We start from the raw sequence: 17,371 nt of genomic DNA on the forward strand, positions 1-17,371 counted from the left end.
ATCTATATCATGTAACATATGTCCTTTTTTCACTCTTCCCTATGAAAATTTTGATGTCTTTTTGATTGCCCAATTTGATGGGTCATTACTGGTCCTTTATCTTGAACTAGCAGAGTGAATATGACTAGGCATATTCAAAATATAACTTATTTAAGCCCATTTATTTAAAAATTTCTCAATCATTTTTTACCTGTTGTTGGTCTGCTAGTTAAATTCTTTTTGACTACTTCACTATATAGCGCTTCATTTTCTTTCTTATCTTTGATAGATTGTTTGCTTGTTCTGGCTTTCTCAATAGCTTTCACTGTAAAAAACAAGTTCTAAATTACCAGTATGGACTGAATTTTGAACAATAATCATGATAATATGATAGATTAACTATAGTATATGATAAACACCCTTAAAATCAACAACCTGATGTTAGTTATACTTATGACATATGTTGAATTGTTCATGTTTGTTATACTTATGACATATGTTGAATTGTTCATGTTTGTTTTACTTATGACATATGTTGAATTGTTCATGTTTGTTATACTTATGACATATGTTGAATTGTTCATGTTTGTTTTACTTATGACATATGTTGAATTGTTCATGTTAGTTATACTTATGACATATGTTGAATTGTTCATGTTTGTTATACTTATGACATATGTTGAATTGTTCATGTTTGTTTTACTTATGACATATGTTGAATTGTTCATGTTTGTTATACTTGTGACATATGTTGAATTGTTCATGTTTGTTATACTTATGACATATGTTGAATTGTTCATGTTTGTTTTACTTGGTGTACTAAGTTTCAAGTTGATTGGACATTAGCTTCATCAAAAACTACCTTGACAAAAAACTTTAACCTGAAGCAGGACAGGGACAAACGTAGGTTGGGAATAAAAGTATTCAACACAAAAAGTACACTTAAAAGACTATGTTATAGTGGGACAGTAGTAGGAACTCACACAAAACAAGAATGTGTCCATAGTACACGGATTCCCCACTCCCACTATCATTTTCTATGTTCAGTGGACCGTGAAATTGGGGTCAAAAGTCTAATTTGGCTTTAAAATTAGAAAGATCATATCATAAGCAACAAGTGTACTAAGTTTTACGTTGATTGGACTTCAGCTTCATCAAAAACTACCTTGACAAAAAACTTTAACCTGAAGCAGGACAGGGACGAACGTAGGTTGGGAATAAAAGTATTCAACACAAAAAAGTACACTTAAAAGACTATGTTATAGTGGGACAGTAGTAGGAACTCACATAAAAAAATAGCTGAAAAATTTAAATAAGCAGTTTCAGAAAGAGTATATTTATACTTACACCGATGCTAACAACAATGTGGACTAGAGTTTGGACCATAACTTCCAAAATCAATCCAAAAATTTTTTGAACCATATATAAACTAGAGAATCTCAAGATCCTGTGTGGCTCACCTGATTCTATACTTGGAATTTTGAAATAATATTAAAAATGTAAATAAAAAATTGTAACAGATACTTATAATGATGTTTTAGGCCAAATTTGATTTAATATTGTTAAGTTTGATCAGTAGTTCTCTTAAAGAAGACATTTGTATGTAATTCCCATAGGATCCCATGTTAAAATAAGTCCCCCAATGGCGGCAATCTTGAATAATGGAACGGCTACAAAATAACAACACATTGTTTAGTACCTCATAAGGAACATTCATGATAAATTTTGTTTCATTCTATTCAGTGGTTCTTTAACCCTTAGACTGCTGCATTGATTTCTATTGTACTTTTGTGTAATGCTGAGTAAAATTTTAATCACTGATGAAATAAACATGTTCACTTACAATTGCTGTATCTTTGTAAATATTGAGTAATCATCAATAAAAGTTATATAAAAAAGTATTGTTAGATTCTGTATTTTTAATTTATTTTATTTTTGTGTGAGTCTCTGGTCATGTTTTACCTGTACAGGTGCGAAAATAGGTAAACAAAGGTAAACTTATTTTTTCATGTTTTATTAAACGATCCATCAATGTATAAGTATCCATGACTTCAGAATTGAACCAATATAGTTTAAAATCTCTTTTAAGAACTAAGTTCCATTGTGATTATCAAAAAAAATAAAAACTTTCACTGCGCCGACTTTTCCTTCCATGTACAAATATATTTACACGACAAGTTCATTTTTAAAGCTTTCATCAATATATAATCTTGACAAACTTAAAGTTCGGGTCTATCGATGTTAGTCAATATTGATTCACATTTGAAAGGCGAAATGATAAACATCGCAAATCCTGTTTCATGTCATCCATTTTGAACAATGTCTGGGAATCCCCGTAATTCTCGCTTTAAAAGTCTTCTGTTTGCAGTTTTGATAGAATACTTCCATTTCTGTCTATTATATCTTCGATTCTCGTCCAAATCCTTTTAATCGTCCTCCGCTGTTAAATCGTTATCATTGAAATACTTCTGAACGTGTTGGCCATTTCTCCAAACAATGTCCGCCATTTTGTCACTTTTTTCATCAAAAATTTTCACTTTCGGTTTATCGCTTATACCTGATTAAAAGTCAAGAGACACTCGAAAGAACGCAGATTTTAAGCCAATCAGAATCCATACAAGTCGAAACTGCGGCAATCTCATGAATATTGACTCCGCCCATTCCATGGTAACTGTGTAAACAAACGAGTACGGAAAACGACTATAGTCGCGAGTAGCAGTAGCGGACTGTCTTATCGGAACGACAATAGTCGCGCGTAGCAGTCTAAGGGTTAAAATAAAACATTTGTATGTATTTCCCATAGGGTCCTATATTAAACTAGGTCCCCCCCTGGTGGCCATCTTGGATAATGGAAAAGCTACAAAATAACAACAATTGGTCAGCACCTCATAAGGAAAATTCATGCCATGTTTGATTTCATTCTATTTAGTACATTTGTACGTATGTCCTATAGGTATGGTGCGGAATCAGGGTCAAAAATACTTCTTTGTGTATATACATAATTCGATTTACGTATATACAAAAAAAATTACGTATATACGTTAATCCAATTATGTATATACAGAAATAATTCCGTATATACAAAAATAGAATAATTAACGTATATACAAAATTAATTTCGTTTACATAGAAATCGAATTACGTATATACAGAAATAATTATGTAAAGACAGAAAGATAGTATTTCTGTATAGTTTGACAAGGCAGGAGACATTTTGGGACCAAGACAAATCTGTACCTCATTTTGCTACCTTATTATGTTCCTCATAATAAATACCATACCGGTAATTTTTTCACAAAAATATTTTTTTTTATTTACCATAAAATTCACAAAATCATATTTGATCATAAGTAGAAAAAAACATTACTTGCAATATGGTGACCTATAGTTGTTAATTTCTGTGTCATTTGGTCTTTTGCAGAGAGTTGTCTCATTGGCAATCAGACCTTATGATGGCTTATCTTCTTTTTATTGATTGCATTTGAATAAACTTTTTTTTTAACTTAAAAAAAAATAAACAGAATACAAATCCAATGAGTGTACAGGCCTATCAGATGGTGCCTCATGATTAAGAATCTGATGAGACTAGCATTGATGGAAACTAGAACCTAATTCCTGTGATATGACTAGTTTCGCAGTTGTACTTGACTCATATTTTTGAAAAGTATTTTTTTTAAAATACATCAAATTCTGTTATATTGTTTAAATTCGTTTTGTTCCTTTAATCAACTAAAAATGTAAAAAAGGTTATTTTTAATAAATTTTTGGACAAGTAACAATTTCATTCGGACAAGTAAATTTTGGTATGTGCTTGTCCTACAGGACAAGTTGAAAAAAAAGTTCTAGTAGAGGCCTGAGCGTTAACACTTGGTCAACACCTCATAAGGAACATTCATGCTATGTTTGGTTTCATTCCATTTAGTGGTTCTCTAAAAGAAGACATTTGTAAGTATTTCCCATAGGGTACTAAGTTTAACTAAGTCCTCTGCTGGCAGCCATCTAATAGATGATGGAACTGCTACAAAAAAAAGTAACAACACTTAATTTTTAGTAAGCATCTCATAAGGAACATTCATGCTGTTCGGTTTCATTCCTATCAGTGGTTCACTAAAAGAAGACATTTGTATGTATTTCCCATAGGGTCCTATGTTAAACTTAGTCCCCTGCTGGCAGCCATCTTGGATAATGGATCAGCTACAAAGTAACAACACTTGGTCAACACCTCATAAGGATCATTCATGCTATGTTTGGTTCCATTTCATTCAGTGGTTCTCTAGAAGATGTTCAAAATGTGAAAAGTTACGCCGACAATGACGAACGCCAAGTGATGAGAAAAGCTCACTTGGCCCTTTGAGCCAGGTGAGCTAAAAACAAAATTCCTAAACTTTGAATGAGAAAGTTAGAACATAATATAATATTGTTTTCCCATATTTTCAATGGAGATTTTTTTGTTTTGATCAAGTCATGTGAGTAATAACTGGTATCAACATAGTGTAAGAAAATGATAAGAACACTGGATTAATTTGGTGTTTACGTTAATTGCACTTTTCTGATCATGTCTTTTAAAAGTTACAGATAATTCAAATTTAACTTAACCACTCAGGAACTAAAAAAATCTAATCCAGCCTTTAATTTTGAATGAACTCAGACAGAACTTCAATTTACCTGGCTTTTGATGTTGAACAACAGGAGACTCTACCTCGGCTGCTGGTCCTTTACCAACTTTGTTTTCAGCACTGACACTACATACATAATGTTTGTCCAGCTTCAGATTCTTAATGGTATAGGAGGTGACAAATGATCTGCCTCGTCCAATCTTTTTCCAGTCATCAGAATCAACCATTTTCAGGGAAATATTGTACCCAGTAACCTTTGAATCGCCAATTGCCTTTGGCCTTGTCCATTCCAAAGTCAACTTGTCATTGGTCCTCATCTTCACCTTCAAATTTGCAGGTGCTTGTGGTACCTCTGTTGTACATGGAGATTAAATATTTAGTTGATTTCTTATCTTAAATTCAAACACATAAGTATGAAGCAGGGGAATTAGAGTCTCTAACAAGCTGGGCTTGCTCACCTGCATCTTCAACAATAGCAATATTTGTTTAAAACTAGAGGCTAGCTCTCATGAGCCTGTGTCGCTTAAATGAATCTTCTGTGGTTTTGAAAATCATGTAAAATAAGGTTTAAATCATAATAAATAGTATAAGATACAGGGGTCGAAATTAGCGCTAGTCCGGTAGTCCGGGACTAGTAAAATTTGCGTCGGACCAGTAGATTTTGTCATCTGGTGGTCCGGCGGACCAGTAGAAATTTGTCGATAAAAATCACTGATTGCATGGCAATCTCCGTTTGTTTACAAAACAATTTACCTGTGAAATCAATTACACGATACTGGGGGGTATTACAATTGATCAAGTTAATTAATATCTCGGGTGAGCGTCCTTCACAACAATACAAAATGTGGAAATTCCTTTGTTACTGTCTAACTTATGTAAACAAAAGCATCAAAATAAAATTAAACATCTGTCATTTATATTAGTGTTTGTCAAATTAATGTCATTTTTGCAGGACCAGTAGATTTGGAGCCGGACCAGTAGAGTTTTCAGTCCACTGGTCCGGCTGGCTAGTACACAAAAAAGCTTAAATTCGACCCCTGATAAGATACCCTAATAATTAAATTTAAAAAGGTTATCCCACAAGTATCTCGACTTAGACAATACTTACTGAAGACCCCTTATCATTATTTAAATTAGTTTTCAAGTTATGACTATTTGAAATTGTTTTGGGTTTTTTAACAATTTTCCCTTACACTTCAATAGTAAATCCCTATGTACTTTATTCAGACATGATTGCCATGTTAGTTGGATGGCATTGTGGCTTAGTTTTATTCTAATTGGCCCCGTAGATTAACTGGAGAAATTTACGAAAAAAATCACTTTAAAAGGCAATATCAAGTTAAGGGGTCAATTGAATATCTTTGTCATATCAACTTGTTTTTATATCTTATATACATTAATATCTTTGTCTATAATAATACATTAGATTATAAACAAAAAACTGCTAAATTTCCTTAAAATTACAAATTCTGGGACAGTTATCCAACAACCGGTTGTCTGATTAGTTTTCAAGACTAATTGATCTTAATCTGATGACCATTTCTATCCCATGTCAGATTTGCTCTAAGTGCTTTAGTTTCAGAACTGTTTACAAAAAGATGCATTTTATTCCACTGTCCTTTTTTTAGCCATGTCTGTCATCTTGATTGGCAGGCGGGATCATCTAACACATTTTTTTTCCAAGATACCTTAATGATGATTGTAACCACGTCAGCTTAATTTTGTCTCAGTAGTTTTAGAGGAAAAGATTTTGATAAAAGTTTATTTACAAGTATATGACAGATGCAAAGTGATAATAAAAGCTTGATTACAGCCCATTTAGATATTTGACGGACACTGGTGCACTTTTAAAGGGAAGATGTCATGAGCTAAATCTTTAAAGGGAAAAAGTTCCAATATTAGTAGACTAAATAATTCATCCATGATGGTCTATTTGTAGATCTTATTTTGCAGATGCTGATCATAAATATAATGTTTTCAAAATAAAATAGGAAATATGTAAACAGCTGAAAATAAAATAGTCATTTAAGGGCAATCAATTCAATAAGGGGTCAACTGACGATTTTTGCCATGTTGACTCATTTGCTTTAGATCTTGACTCTTTGATCTTTTGTCTATTTAAATTTGCTTTCTATCTTTCTATACGTAAAATAATATAGAGTAAAAAAAAGGAAAGATTTGAAAGCCACCATTGGTTGCAATTGACTGTTGAAACAAGGTGATCATTAGTGCAGGTTTGACTGTATAGCTATATTCATCCCAAGCAGAATTTTCTAATCCTTTAAAAACACATTTTTCTCAAATAGTTGTTACCTGCTATTGGTCGACTTGTTAAATTCTTTTTAAATTTATCACAATATAATACTTTATTTCCTCCTTTCTTATTCTTGAATGATGGTTGGCTAGGGCTGGCTTTCCCAATAGATTTCACTGTAAAACAAGAGTTTGTTGACACACAAATGTCTTCACTGATACAACTTTTTTCAAAATAATAGGCAAAAATGCAAAAAGCTGATAATAAAAAAGTCATTTAGGACAATAACTTCAATAAAGGGCTAACTGACAATTTTGGGAATGTTCACTTATTTGTTTTAGATCTTGACTTTTTGATCATTTTGCCTATTAACATTTGCTTTCTACATGTATATATTTCTATGATTCTTAAAAAAAAATTAAGACAATAGGAATCAAAAAGATATATTTTCATTTAAGATCAATAACTTCAGTTTATTTAGAAGCAACTTATTGAAAATAACAATAACTAAACGGTACCAATATGACTGAGAATGGTTTTCTAAGGTTTATAAAAAATGAGAAAATTGTCCAAAAGTAATGTGAGTTAATCAAGTCTTTTTTCTATATATTTTACATAACTTTGTAATTTTCAAACATATCTATATCATGTAATATATGTCCTTTTTTCACTCTTCCCTATGAAAATTTTGATGCCTTTTTGATTGCACAATTTGATGGGTCATTACTGGTCCTTTATCTTGAACTAGCAGAGTGAATATGACTAGGCATATTCAAATATAACCTATTTAAGCCCATTTATTTAAATTTTCTCAATCATTTTTTACCTGTTATTGGTCTGCTAGTTAAATTCTTTTTGACTACATCACTATATAGCGCTTCATTTTCTTTCTTATCTTTGATAGATTGTTTGCTTGTTTTGGCTTTCTCAATAGCTTTCACTGTAAAAAAAAAGTTCTAAATTACCAGTATGGCCTGAATTTTGAACAATAATCATGATAATATGATAGATTAACTATAGTATATGATAAACACCCTTAAAATCAACAACCTGATGTTAGTTATACTTATGACATATGTTGAATTGTTCATGTTTGTTATACTTATGACATATGTTGAATTGTTCATGTTTGTTATACTTGTGACATATGTTGAATTGTTCATGTTTGTTATACTTATGACATATGTTGAATTGTTCAAGTTTGTTCTACTTATGACATATGTTGAATTGTTCATGTTTGTTACACTTGTGACATATTTTGAATTGTTCATGTTTGTTATACTTATGACATTTGTTGAATTGTTCATGTTTGTTATACTTATGTTCATTATCAGGTTGTTATACTTATAACTTATGTTCATATTTTTAAGGTTACCTATTTAACACTGTAATTAAATCTTTAAATATTGTTTTATTTGGTATAAATATTGATTCTGTTATCAGCAAATTAGCCCAACTTGTAACTACACATAGGTACATTCACTTAAAACAACCAGTTGATACATATACTTTTGCACTGCACAACTGCCTGAAAACAAGAATGTGTCCAAAGTACATAGATGCCCCACTCGCACATTATTTTCCATATTCCATGGACCATGAATTTGGGTAAAAATCTAATTTGGCATTAAAATTAGAAAGATCATACCATATATAGGTACAGGTGTACTAAGTTTCAAGTTGATTGGACCTTAGCTTCATCAAAAACTACCTTGACCAAAAACTTTAACCTGAAACTGGCACTTTCATTTTATATGTTCAGTGGACCTTGAAATTGGGGTCAAAAGTCTAATTTGGCTTTAACATTAGAAAGATCATATCATAAGCAACAAGTGTACTAAGTTTTACGTTGATTGGATTTCAGCTTCATCAAAAACTACCTTGACAAAAAACTTTAACCTGAAGCAGGACAGGGACGAACGTAGGTTGGGAATAAAAGTATTCAACACAAAAAGTACACTTAAAAGACTATGTTATAGTGGGACAGTAGTAGGAACTCACATAAAAAAAATAGCTGAAAAATTTAAATAAGCAGTTTCAGAAAGATTATATTTATACTTACACCGATGCTAACAACAACGTGGAGAAGAGTTTGGACCATAACTTCCAAAATCAATCCAAAAATGTTTTGAACCATATATAAACTAGAGAATCTCAAGATCCTGTGTGGCTCACCTGATTCTATACTTGGAATTTTGAAATAATATTAAAAATGTAAATAAAAAATTGTAACAGATACTTATAATGATGTTTTAGGCCAAATTTGATTTAATATTGTTATGTTTGATCAGTAGTTCTCTTAAAGAAGACATTTGTATGTAATTCCCATAGGATCCCATGTTAAAATAAGTCCCCCAATGGCGGCAATCTTAAATAATGGAACGGCTTCAAAATAACAACACATTGTTTAGTACCTCATAAGGAACATTCATGATAAATTTTGTTTCATTCTATTCAGTGGTTCTTTAAAATAAAACATTTGTATGTATTTCCCATAGGGTCCTATATTAAACTAGGTCCCCCCTGGTGGCCATCTTGGATAATGGAAAAGCTACAAAATAACAACACTTGGTCAGCACCTCATAAGGAACATTCATGCCATGTTTGATTTCATTCTATTCAGTACATTTGTACGTATGTCCCATAGGGTCCTATGTTAAACCATCGATTAACGTATATACGGAATTCGATTTACGTATATACGTAATTATTTCTGTATATACAGAATTTGATTAACGTATATACGGAATTCGATTTACGTATATACATAAATCGAATTCCGTATATACAGAAATAATTATGTTTATACGTAAATAAGTATTTTTGACCCTGATTCCGCGCCATACATAGGGTCCTATGTTAAACCAAGTCCCTGCTTGTGGCCATCTTATATAATGGATCGGTTTCAAAGTAAGAACCAGGCCTCGACAATAACGCTTATCCGATTGTCCGGTACCAGAGGGAAAAAAGGTCGAACAAGTAAAAGCTGGATCAAGCTTGTCCCTCGGGACAAGTACAATTATTCTGCAGAAAATAAATTTATTCCAACTTTGATAAACAAAGTATTTTATTATCAACAAAAACAAGAAAAAACAAATATTAATTTGACATGTTTCTGTATTCTGTTTATTCAAATGCAAAACCTTTTTCTTCAACATGTTTACTTGCAATCGATAATTTTTAACTGGTTCTTTGTCAGGTACTTTTTAACAGGTAAAAGGAATACTATTCTCAGAAAACAGTCTTACTGATCGGAATCAATGATGCGCTTTGTAGAAAAGGTAACTTTACAGGACAGTTCGTCACCTCGAAAGATTCAGCTCCAATTGTTTAAGAGACAGTTTGGCACCGTAGAAGACATATTTAGTAGACATGATTGATAGACAGTTTGACAAGGCAGGAGACATTTTGGGACCAAGACAAATCTGTACCTCATTTGAACCTCATTTGCTACCTTATTCTGTTCCTTATAATAAATACCATACCGGTAATTTTTTCACAAAAATATTTTTTTTTATTTACCATAAAATTCACAAAATCATATTTGATCATAAGTAGAAAAAAACATTACTTGCAATATGGTGACCTATAGTTGTTAATTTCTGTGTCATTTGGTCTTTTGCAGAGAGTTGTCTCATTGGCAATCAGACCTTATGATGGCTTATCTTCTTTTTATTGATTGCATTTGAATAAACTTTTTTTTTAACTCAAAAAAAAATAAACAGAATACAAATCCAATGAGTGTACAGGCCTATCAGATGGTGCCTCATGATTAAGAATCTGATGAGACTAGCATTGATGGAAGCTAGAACCTAATTCCTGTGATATGACTAGTTTCGCAGTTGTACTTGACTCATATTTTTGAAAAGTATTTTTTAAAAAATACATCAAATTCTGTTATATTGTTTAAATTCGTTTTGTTCCTTTAATCAACTAAAAATGTAAAAAAGGTTATTTTTAATAAATTTTTGGACAAGTAACAATTTCATTCGGACAAGTAAATTTTGGTATGTGCTTGTCCTACAGGACAAGTTGAAAAAAAAGTTATTGTAGAGGCCTGAGTGTTAACACTTGGTCAACACCTCATAAGGAACATTCATGCTATGTTTGGTTTCATTCCATTTAGTGGTTCTCTAAAAGAAGACATTTGTAAGTATTTCCCATAGGGTACTAAGTTTAACTAAGTCCTCTGCTGGCAGCCATCTTGGATAATGGATCAGCTACAAACTAACAACACTTGGTCAACACCTCATAAGGATCATTCATGCTATGTTTGGTTCCATTTCATTCAGTGGTTCTCTAGAAGATGTTCAAAATGTGAAAAGTTACGCCGACAATGACGAACGCCAAGTAATGAGAAAAGCTCACTTGGCCCTTTGAGCCAGGTGAGCTGAAAACAAAATTCCTAAACTTTGAATGAGAAAGTTAGAACATAATATAATATTTTTTTCCCATATTTTCAATGGAGATTTTTTTTTTATCAAGTCATGTGAGTAATAACAGCTGGTATCAACATAGTGTAAGAAAATGATAAGAACACTGGATTAATTTGGTGTTTACATTAATTGCACTTTTCTGATCATGTCTTTTAAAAGTTACAGATAATTCAAATTTAACTTAACCACTCAGGAACTAAAAAAATCCAATTCAGCCTTTAATTTTGAATGAACTCAGACAGAACTTCAATTTACCTGGCTTTTGATGTTGAACAACAGGAGACTCTACCTCGGCTGCTGGTCCTTTACCAACTTTGTTTTCAGCACTGACACTACATACATAATGTTTGTCCAGCTTCAGATTCTTAATGGTATAGGAGGTGACAAATGATCTGCCTCGTCCAATCTTTTTCCAGTCATCAGAATCAACCATTTTCAGGGAAATATTGTACCCAGTAACCTTTGAATCGCCAATTGCCTTTGGCCTTGTCCATTCCAAAGTCAACTTGTCATTGGTCCTCGTCTTCACCTTCAAATTTTCAGGTGCTTGTGGTACCTCTGTTGTACATGGAGATTAAATATTTAGTTGATTTCTTATCTTAAATTCAAACACATAAGTATGAAGCAGGGAAACTAGAGTCTCTAGCAAGCTGGGCTTGCTCACCTGCATCTTCAACAATAGCAATTTTTGTTTAAAACTAGAGGCTAGCTCTCATGAGCCTGTGTCGCTTAAATGAATCTTCTGTGGTTTTGAAAATCATTTAAAATAAGGTTTAAATCATAATAAATAGTATAAGCATTGTGGCTTAGTTTTATTCTAATTGGCCCCGTAGATTAACTGGAGAAATTTACGAAAAAATTGTTAAAAATTCACTTTAAAAGGCAATATCAATTTAAGGGGTCAATTGAATATTTTTGTCATATCAACTTCTTTTTAGATCTTATATACATTATCTTTGTCTATAATAATACATTAGATAATAACCAAAAAACTGCTCAATTTCCTTAAAATTACAAATTCAGGGACAGTTATCCAACAACCAGTTGTCTGATTAGTCTTAAGTTTTCAGGACTAATTGATCTTAATCTGATGACCATTTCTATCCCATGTCAGATTTGCTCTAAGTGCTTTAGTTTCAGAACTGTTTACAAAAAGTTGCATTTTACTCCTATGTCCTTTTTTTAGCCATGTCTGTCATCTTGATTGGCAGGCGGGATCATCTAACACATTTTTTTCCAAGATACCTTAATGATGATTGTAACCACGTCAGCTTAATTTTGTCTCAGAAGTTTTAGAGGAAAAGATTTTGATAAAAGTTTATTTATAAGTATATGACAGATGCAAAGTGATGAGAAAAGCTTGATTACAGCCTATTTAGATATTTGACGGACACTGGTGCACTTTTAAAGGGAAGATGTCATGAGCTAAATCTTTAAAGGGAAAAAGCTCCAATATCAGTAGACTAAATATTTCATCCATGATGGTCCATTTGTAGATCTTATTTTGCAGATGCTGATCATAAATATAATGTTTTCAAAATAAAATAGGAAATATGTAAACAGCTGAAAATAAAATAGTCATTTAAGGGCAATCAATTCAATAAGGGGTCAACTGACGATTTTTGCCATAAGACTCATTTGCTTTAGATCTTGACTCTTCGATCTTTTGTCTATTTAAATTTGCTTTCTATCTTTCTTATAATACTTAAAATAATATAGAGTAAAAAAAAAGAAAGATTTGAAAGCCACCATTGGTTGCAATTGACTGTTGAAACAAGGTGACCAGTAGTGCAGGTTTGACTGTATAGCTACATTCATCCCAAGCAGAATTTTCTAATCCTTTAAAAACACATTTTACTCAAATAGTTGTTACCTGCTATTGGTGGACTTGTTAAATTCCTTTTAAATTTATCACAATATAATACTTTATTTCCTCCTTTCTTATTCTTGAATGATGGTTGGCTAGGGCTGGCTTTCCCAATAGATTTCACTGTAAAACAAGAGTTTGTTGACACACAAATGTCTTCACTGATACAACTATTTTCAAAATAATAGGCAAAAATGCAAAAAGCTGATAATAAAAAAGTCATTTAGGACAATAACTTCAATAAAGGGTCAACTGACAATTTTGGGAATGTTCACTTATTTGTTTTAGATCTTGACTTTTTGATCATTTTGCCTATTAACATTTGCTTTCTACATGTATATATTTCTATGATTCTTAAAACAAAAATATAAGACAAAAAGGAATAAAACAGTTGTTGGCTGATGACACAGGTTATGTTTTTCTCATATATTTTATGATAAAATTGAGAATGGAAATGGGGAATGTGTCAAAGAGACAACAACCCGACCAAATAAAAAACAACAGCAGAGGGTCACCAACAGGTCTTCAATGTAGCGAGAAATTCCCGCACCCGGAGGCGTCCTTCAGCTGGCCCCTAAACAAATATATACTAGTCCAGTGATAATGAACGCCATACTAATTTCCAAATTGTACACAAGAAACTAAAATTAAAATAATACAAGACTAACAAAGGCCAGAGGCTCCTGACTGGGGACAGGCACAAAAATGTGGTGGGGTTAAACATGTTTGTGAGATCTCAACCCTCCCCCTATACCTCTAACCAATGTAGAAAAGTAAACGCATAACAATACGCACATTAAAATTCAGTTCAAGAGAAGTCCGAGTCTGATGTCAGAAGATGTAACAAAAAAAAATAAACAAAATGACAATAATACGAAAATAACAACAGACTACTAGCAGTTAACTGACATGCCAGCTCCAGACTTCAATTAAACTGACTGAAAGATTATGATTTCATCATATGAACATCAGGCACAATCCTTCCCGTTAGGGGTTTAGTATCATACCATCATAACATATATGAGAAGAACATAACCCGTGTCATGCCAACAACTGTTTTTAGAATAAATGTGTTTAGTTCCGATGCAAAGACCTTATCAGTGACTCAATATTAACGCCAAAATATGCAATCTTTAATGACTTGACAACAGTATCGTAATTATATCCCTTCTTAATAAGTCTATTCAAAGGTTTTGTAAGTTTCTGAGGTGAATACTGACACCTTTGTGCTTTATAAAGAATATTTCCATAAAAAATTGAATGTGAAATACCTGAACGTATTAGAAGTCTGCATGTTGAGCTATATTTACGAATGATGTCTTTATACCGATGATAAAATTTAGTAAATGTTTTGACTAGTTTGTGATATCGAAAACTCTGGTGTAATAATTTTTCAGTAATACATAAATTTCTCTCGTTAAAATCTAAAACATTGTTACACACACGAGCGAATCGTACAAGTTGAGATATATAAACACCGTAAGATGGTGACAAGGGAACGTCACCATCTAAAAACGAATAATTAACGATAGGAAATGAAAAATCATCCCTTTTATCATAAATTTTAGTATTCAGCTTTCCATTAATGATATAGATATCAAGATCGAGAAAAGGGCAGTGGTCATTGTTAGTATTAGCTTTATTTAAAGTAAGTTCAACAGGATAAATTTCATTAATATACATACTGAAGTCGTCATTATTGAGAGCCAAAATATCATCCAAATATCTAAAAGTATTATTAAATTTGTTTATCAGATGTTGTTTCGATGGGTCTTTGCTTATTTTTGTCATAAATTGTAACTCATAACAATACAAAAACAGGTTCCGCAATAAGTGGTGCACAGTTAGATAGTATGATACTGAACCCCTAAGGGGAGGGATTGTGCCTGATATTCATATGATGAAGACATAATCTTTCAATCAGTTTAATTGAGGTCTGGAGCTGGCATGTCAGTTAACTGCTAGTAGTCTGTTGTTATTTATGTATTATTGTCATTTTATTTATCTTATTTTGTTTCATCTTCTGACATCGGACTCAGACTTCTCCTGAACTGAATTTTAATGTGCGTATTAGGGGTGTGGAAATGCTATGCCTGACTCGCCATTTGAACAACCGGAGAAGTAATTATTTTTGTCTTGGTTGCCGGTGGACAAGTAAAAAAATTTACAAGACAAAGTCCAACAAAAACATAAAATTAATTTCAAAACGTATAAAGATGTTTAATTTATGTAAAAGAAACCAATGTTCAGCAAGTAAAAACATCAATGTTCATGACGATAAATATTACATGATACCTGAAATAGATCAATAACCAAAATAAATAAAAATAAGTATGCGAACCAGAGTCGCGTAACATTGCATTGGCTTTGTCCATTGACCCGGGATTGTCGATTAGGTTTTATCCATCATTTACCGGAAGTGTCATTTCTTTAAATTTTGTATCGAGATTCAGATTGATAAATACAGTGAAACCTGGGTAAACCGAACCCTGATAAAAACGAATTTCAGTTTAAACCGAACAATTTTCAAAGTCCCGAAAAATTTCCCTATCAATTAACGTTAATCTAACCTGACAAAACCGAACCCTGTCAACACCGAATTCCGAACGCTTTTTGAAGGCTAGTTAGTAAATTTGTCTTTAAAAATTACCTGTCAAAATCGATCAATAGCAATCAAAACAAAAAAGCATTTTTAATTATTTGCATGATTTAATTAAACAAACACAGGAAGACAGAGTATCCCAGAGGGTATTTGAGGTTAATTAACTGGTGAGTTGTTATTACAAATTAATTAGCATGTTTGTGTCCATGTCTAAAGTAATTTTTTGTAAAGAAATGTTAAACTGGTCAGCTACCCCCATGGCCGATAATGACAAGGAAGGAACTTTCAGATCAGTTAAATGCACGTTACTCAAATAATTACGACCACAAACTCGCAACTGCCATTTTGTAGCTAAACTGTTTAATTAAATAATAGTTTTAAAGCTTTTCACTGGATTAAGAAGTCATGCAACACAACAAGGTATATGGCTTTCGATTGTCGGATTCTCGTTAGAGGCCCTATATATTTGATACACATGCTCCCAAAGACTTCCGTTAGCTATTCAGCAACGATAAAGTCCGAGAATAAACTGGACCCCTGCTTTTGTTTCACTCTTATCGTGTGTCGAAGTATCAATCAGCAGGTGACCAGGTTAAGTGGAGAACTCGTGTGTACAATGACATTCCAGATTCAACTACGGAATCGTCATTTGAAAGCGTCTGCGAACCTGAATTAGTCAGTGAATTATAGATGAGAAAATAATTATCAAAAGCAAAATTTCTCTTTGTCGGACATCTCACAACGACGAGCGTGATTGACGGAGTTGTGTTTGATTTATTAACAAAAATGAAGCAAAACGTTGATCATCTCTACTTATATTTTTTACATTTACATTTAAATCAACACAAAAATAATTTGTCGTCTATTGTGTCACCTATAATCCCGTGTCAGTAAGTGCCAAAATTATTTTGGTGTCAACTTCCGTTTATCTCTATAATCCGAACACCTGTGAAAACCGAACAAAACGCAAAGTCTCGTGGGTGTTCGGTTTGGACAGGTTTCACTGTACTTAATAAAAAGCTGGGCAAGCAAGACAAAAAGAGTCATGAGTCGAGTAGAAAACCTTAAATGCAAATGGAGGACACAGAGTATTTAAAAAAAAAAACAGAAGCGAGAATTTCAGACATCGTGGATATCAGATTGACCCTGGCTATCTATGGAAATTCGGAAAATAAATTAAGTTTTGTCTTATTTATAGATGTAAGGTCAACATTATTTGTTGTCAAGTGGTAAATAGAAGGGACGTTTTAATTGCCCATCAATACAATAATAAATATTAATCAAGAAATAGTTAATCTATTATTCAGTTTACATTTCTTCAATCACTGTCCTCAAATTTAGTATCTGTAGCTACTGGCTACAATTTTTATTAAAAAAACTGCTGCAAAATTGTTCTTTACATGTCATTTCATTGGTTGGTTTGCTGTTAGGTTTTGTCCCATTGATGTTTATCAATTTCCTAATTTTTTACACATATTAACAAATGAATTTCATGTGTTTATAATGAACAACAGTGCTAAGTAAGAATCATATATTAGCTAACAAGAAATACTTCAATATTTATTGAAATCATCAGGGCAAGTAAAAAAAATTCTGGACAAGTAAAATTTTTGTTTT

At 32.3% G+C, this 17,371-nt stretch overlaps 1 protein-coding gene across 1 annotated transcript in view; it reads right to left on the minus strand.

Moving 5' to 3' along the window:
- Positions 1-17,371, minus strand: part of LOC139502339 (uncharacterized) — a 123,086-nt gene that overhangs the window by 74,596 nt on the left and 31,119 nt on the right. The window contains exons 6-11 of the mRNA XM_071291787.1: positions 13,159-13,275; positions 11,541-11,843; positions 7,676-7,789; positions 6,909-7,025; positions 4,645-4,947; positions 191-304 (exon numbers count right to left, since the gene is read on the minus strand). Coding sequence (XP_071147888.1) covers positions 191-304; positions 4,645-4,947; positions 6,909-7,025; positions 7,676-7,789; positions 11,541-11,843; positions 13,159-13,275 — 1,068 coding nt within the window. The remainder of the gene's footprint in view (positions 1-190; positions 305-4,644; positions 4,948-6,908; positions 7,026-7,675; positions 7,790-11,540; positions 11,844-13,158; positions 13,276-17,371) is intronic.

This window comes from Mytilus edulis, chromosome 13 (assembly GCF_963676685.1).
Source record: "Mytilus edulis chromosome 13, xbMytEdul2.2, whole genome shotgun sequence".
NCBI classification, from domain to species: Eukaryota; Metazoa; Mollusca; class Bivalvia; order Mytilida; family Mytilidae; genus Mytilus; species Mytilus edulis.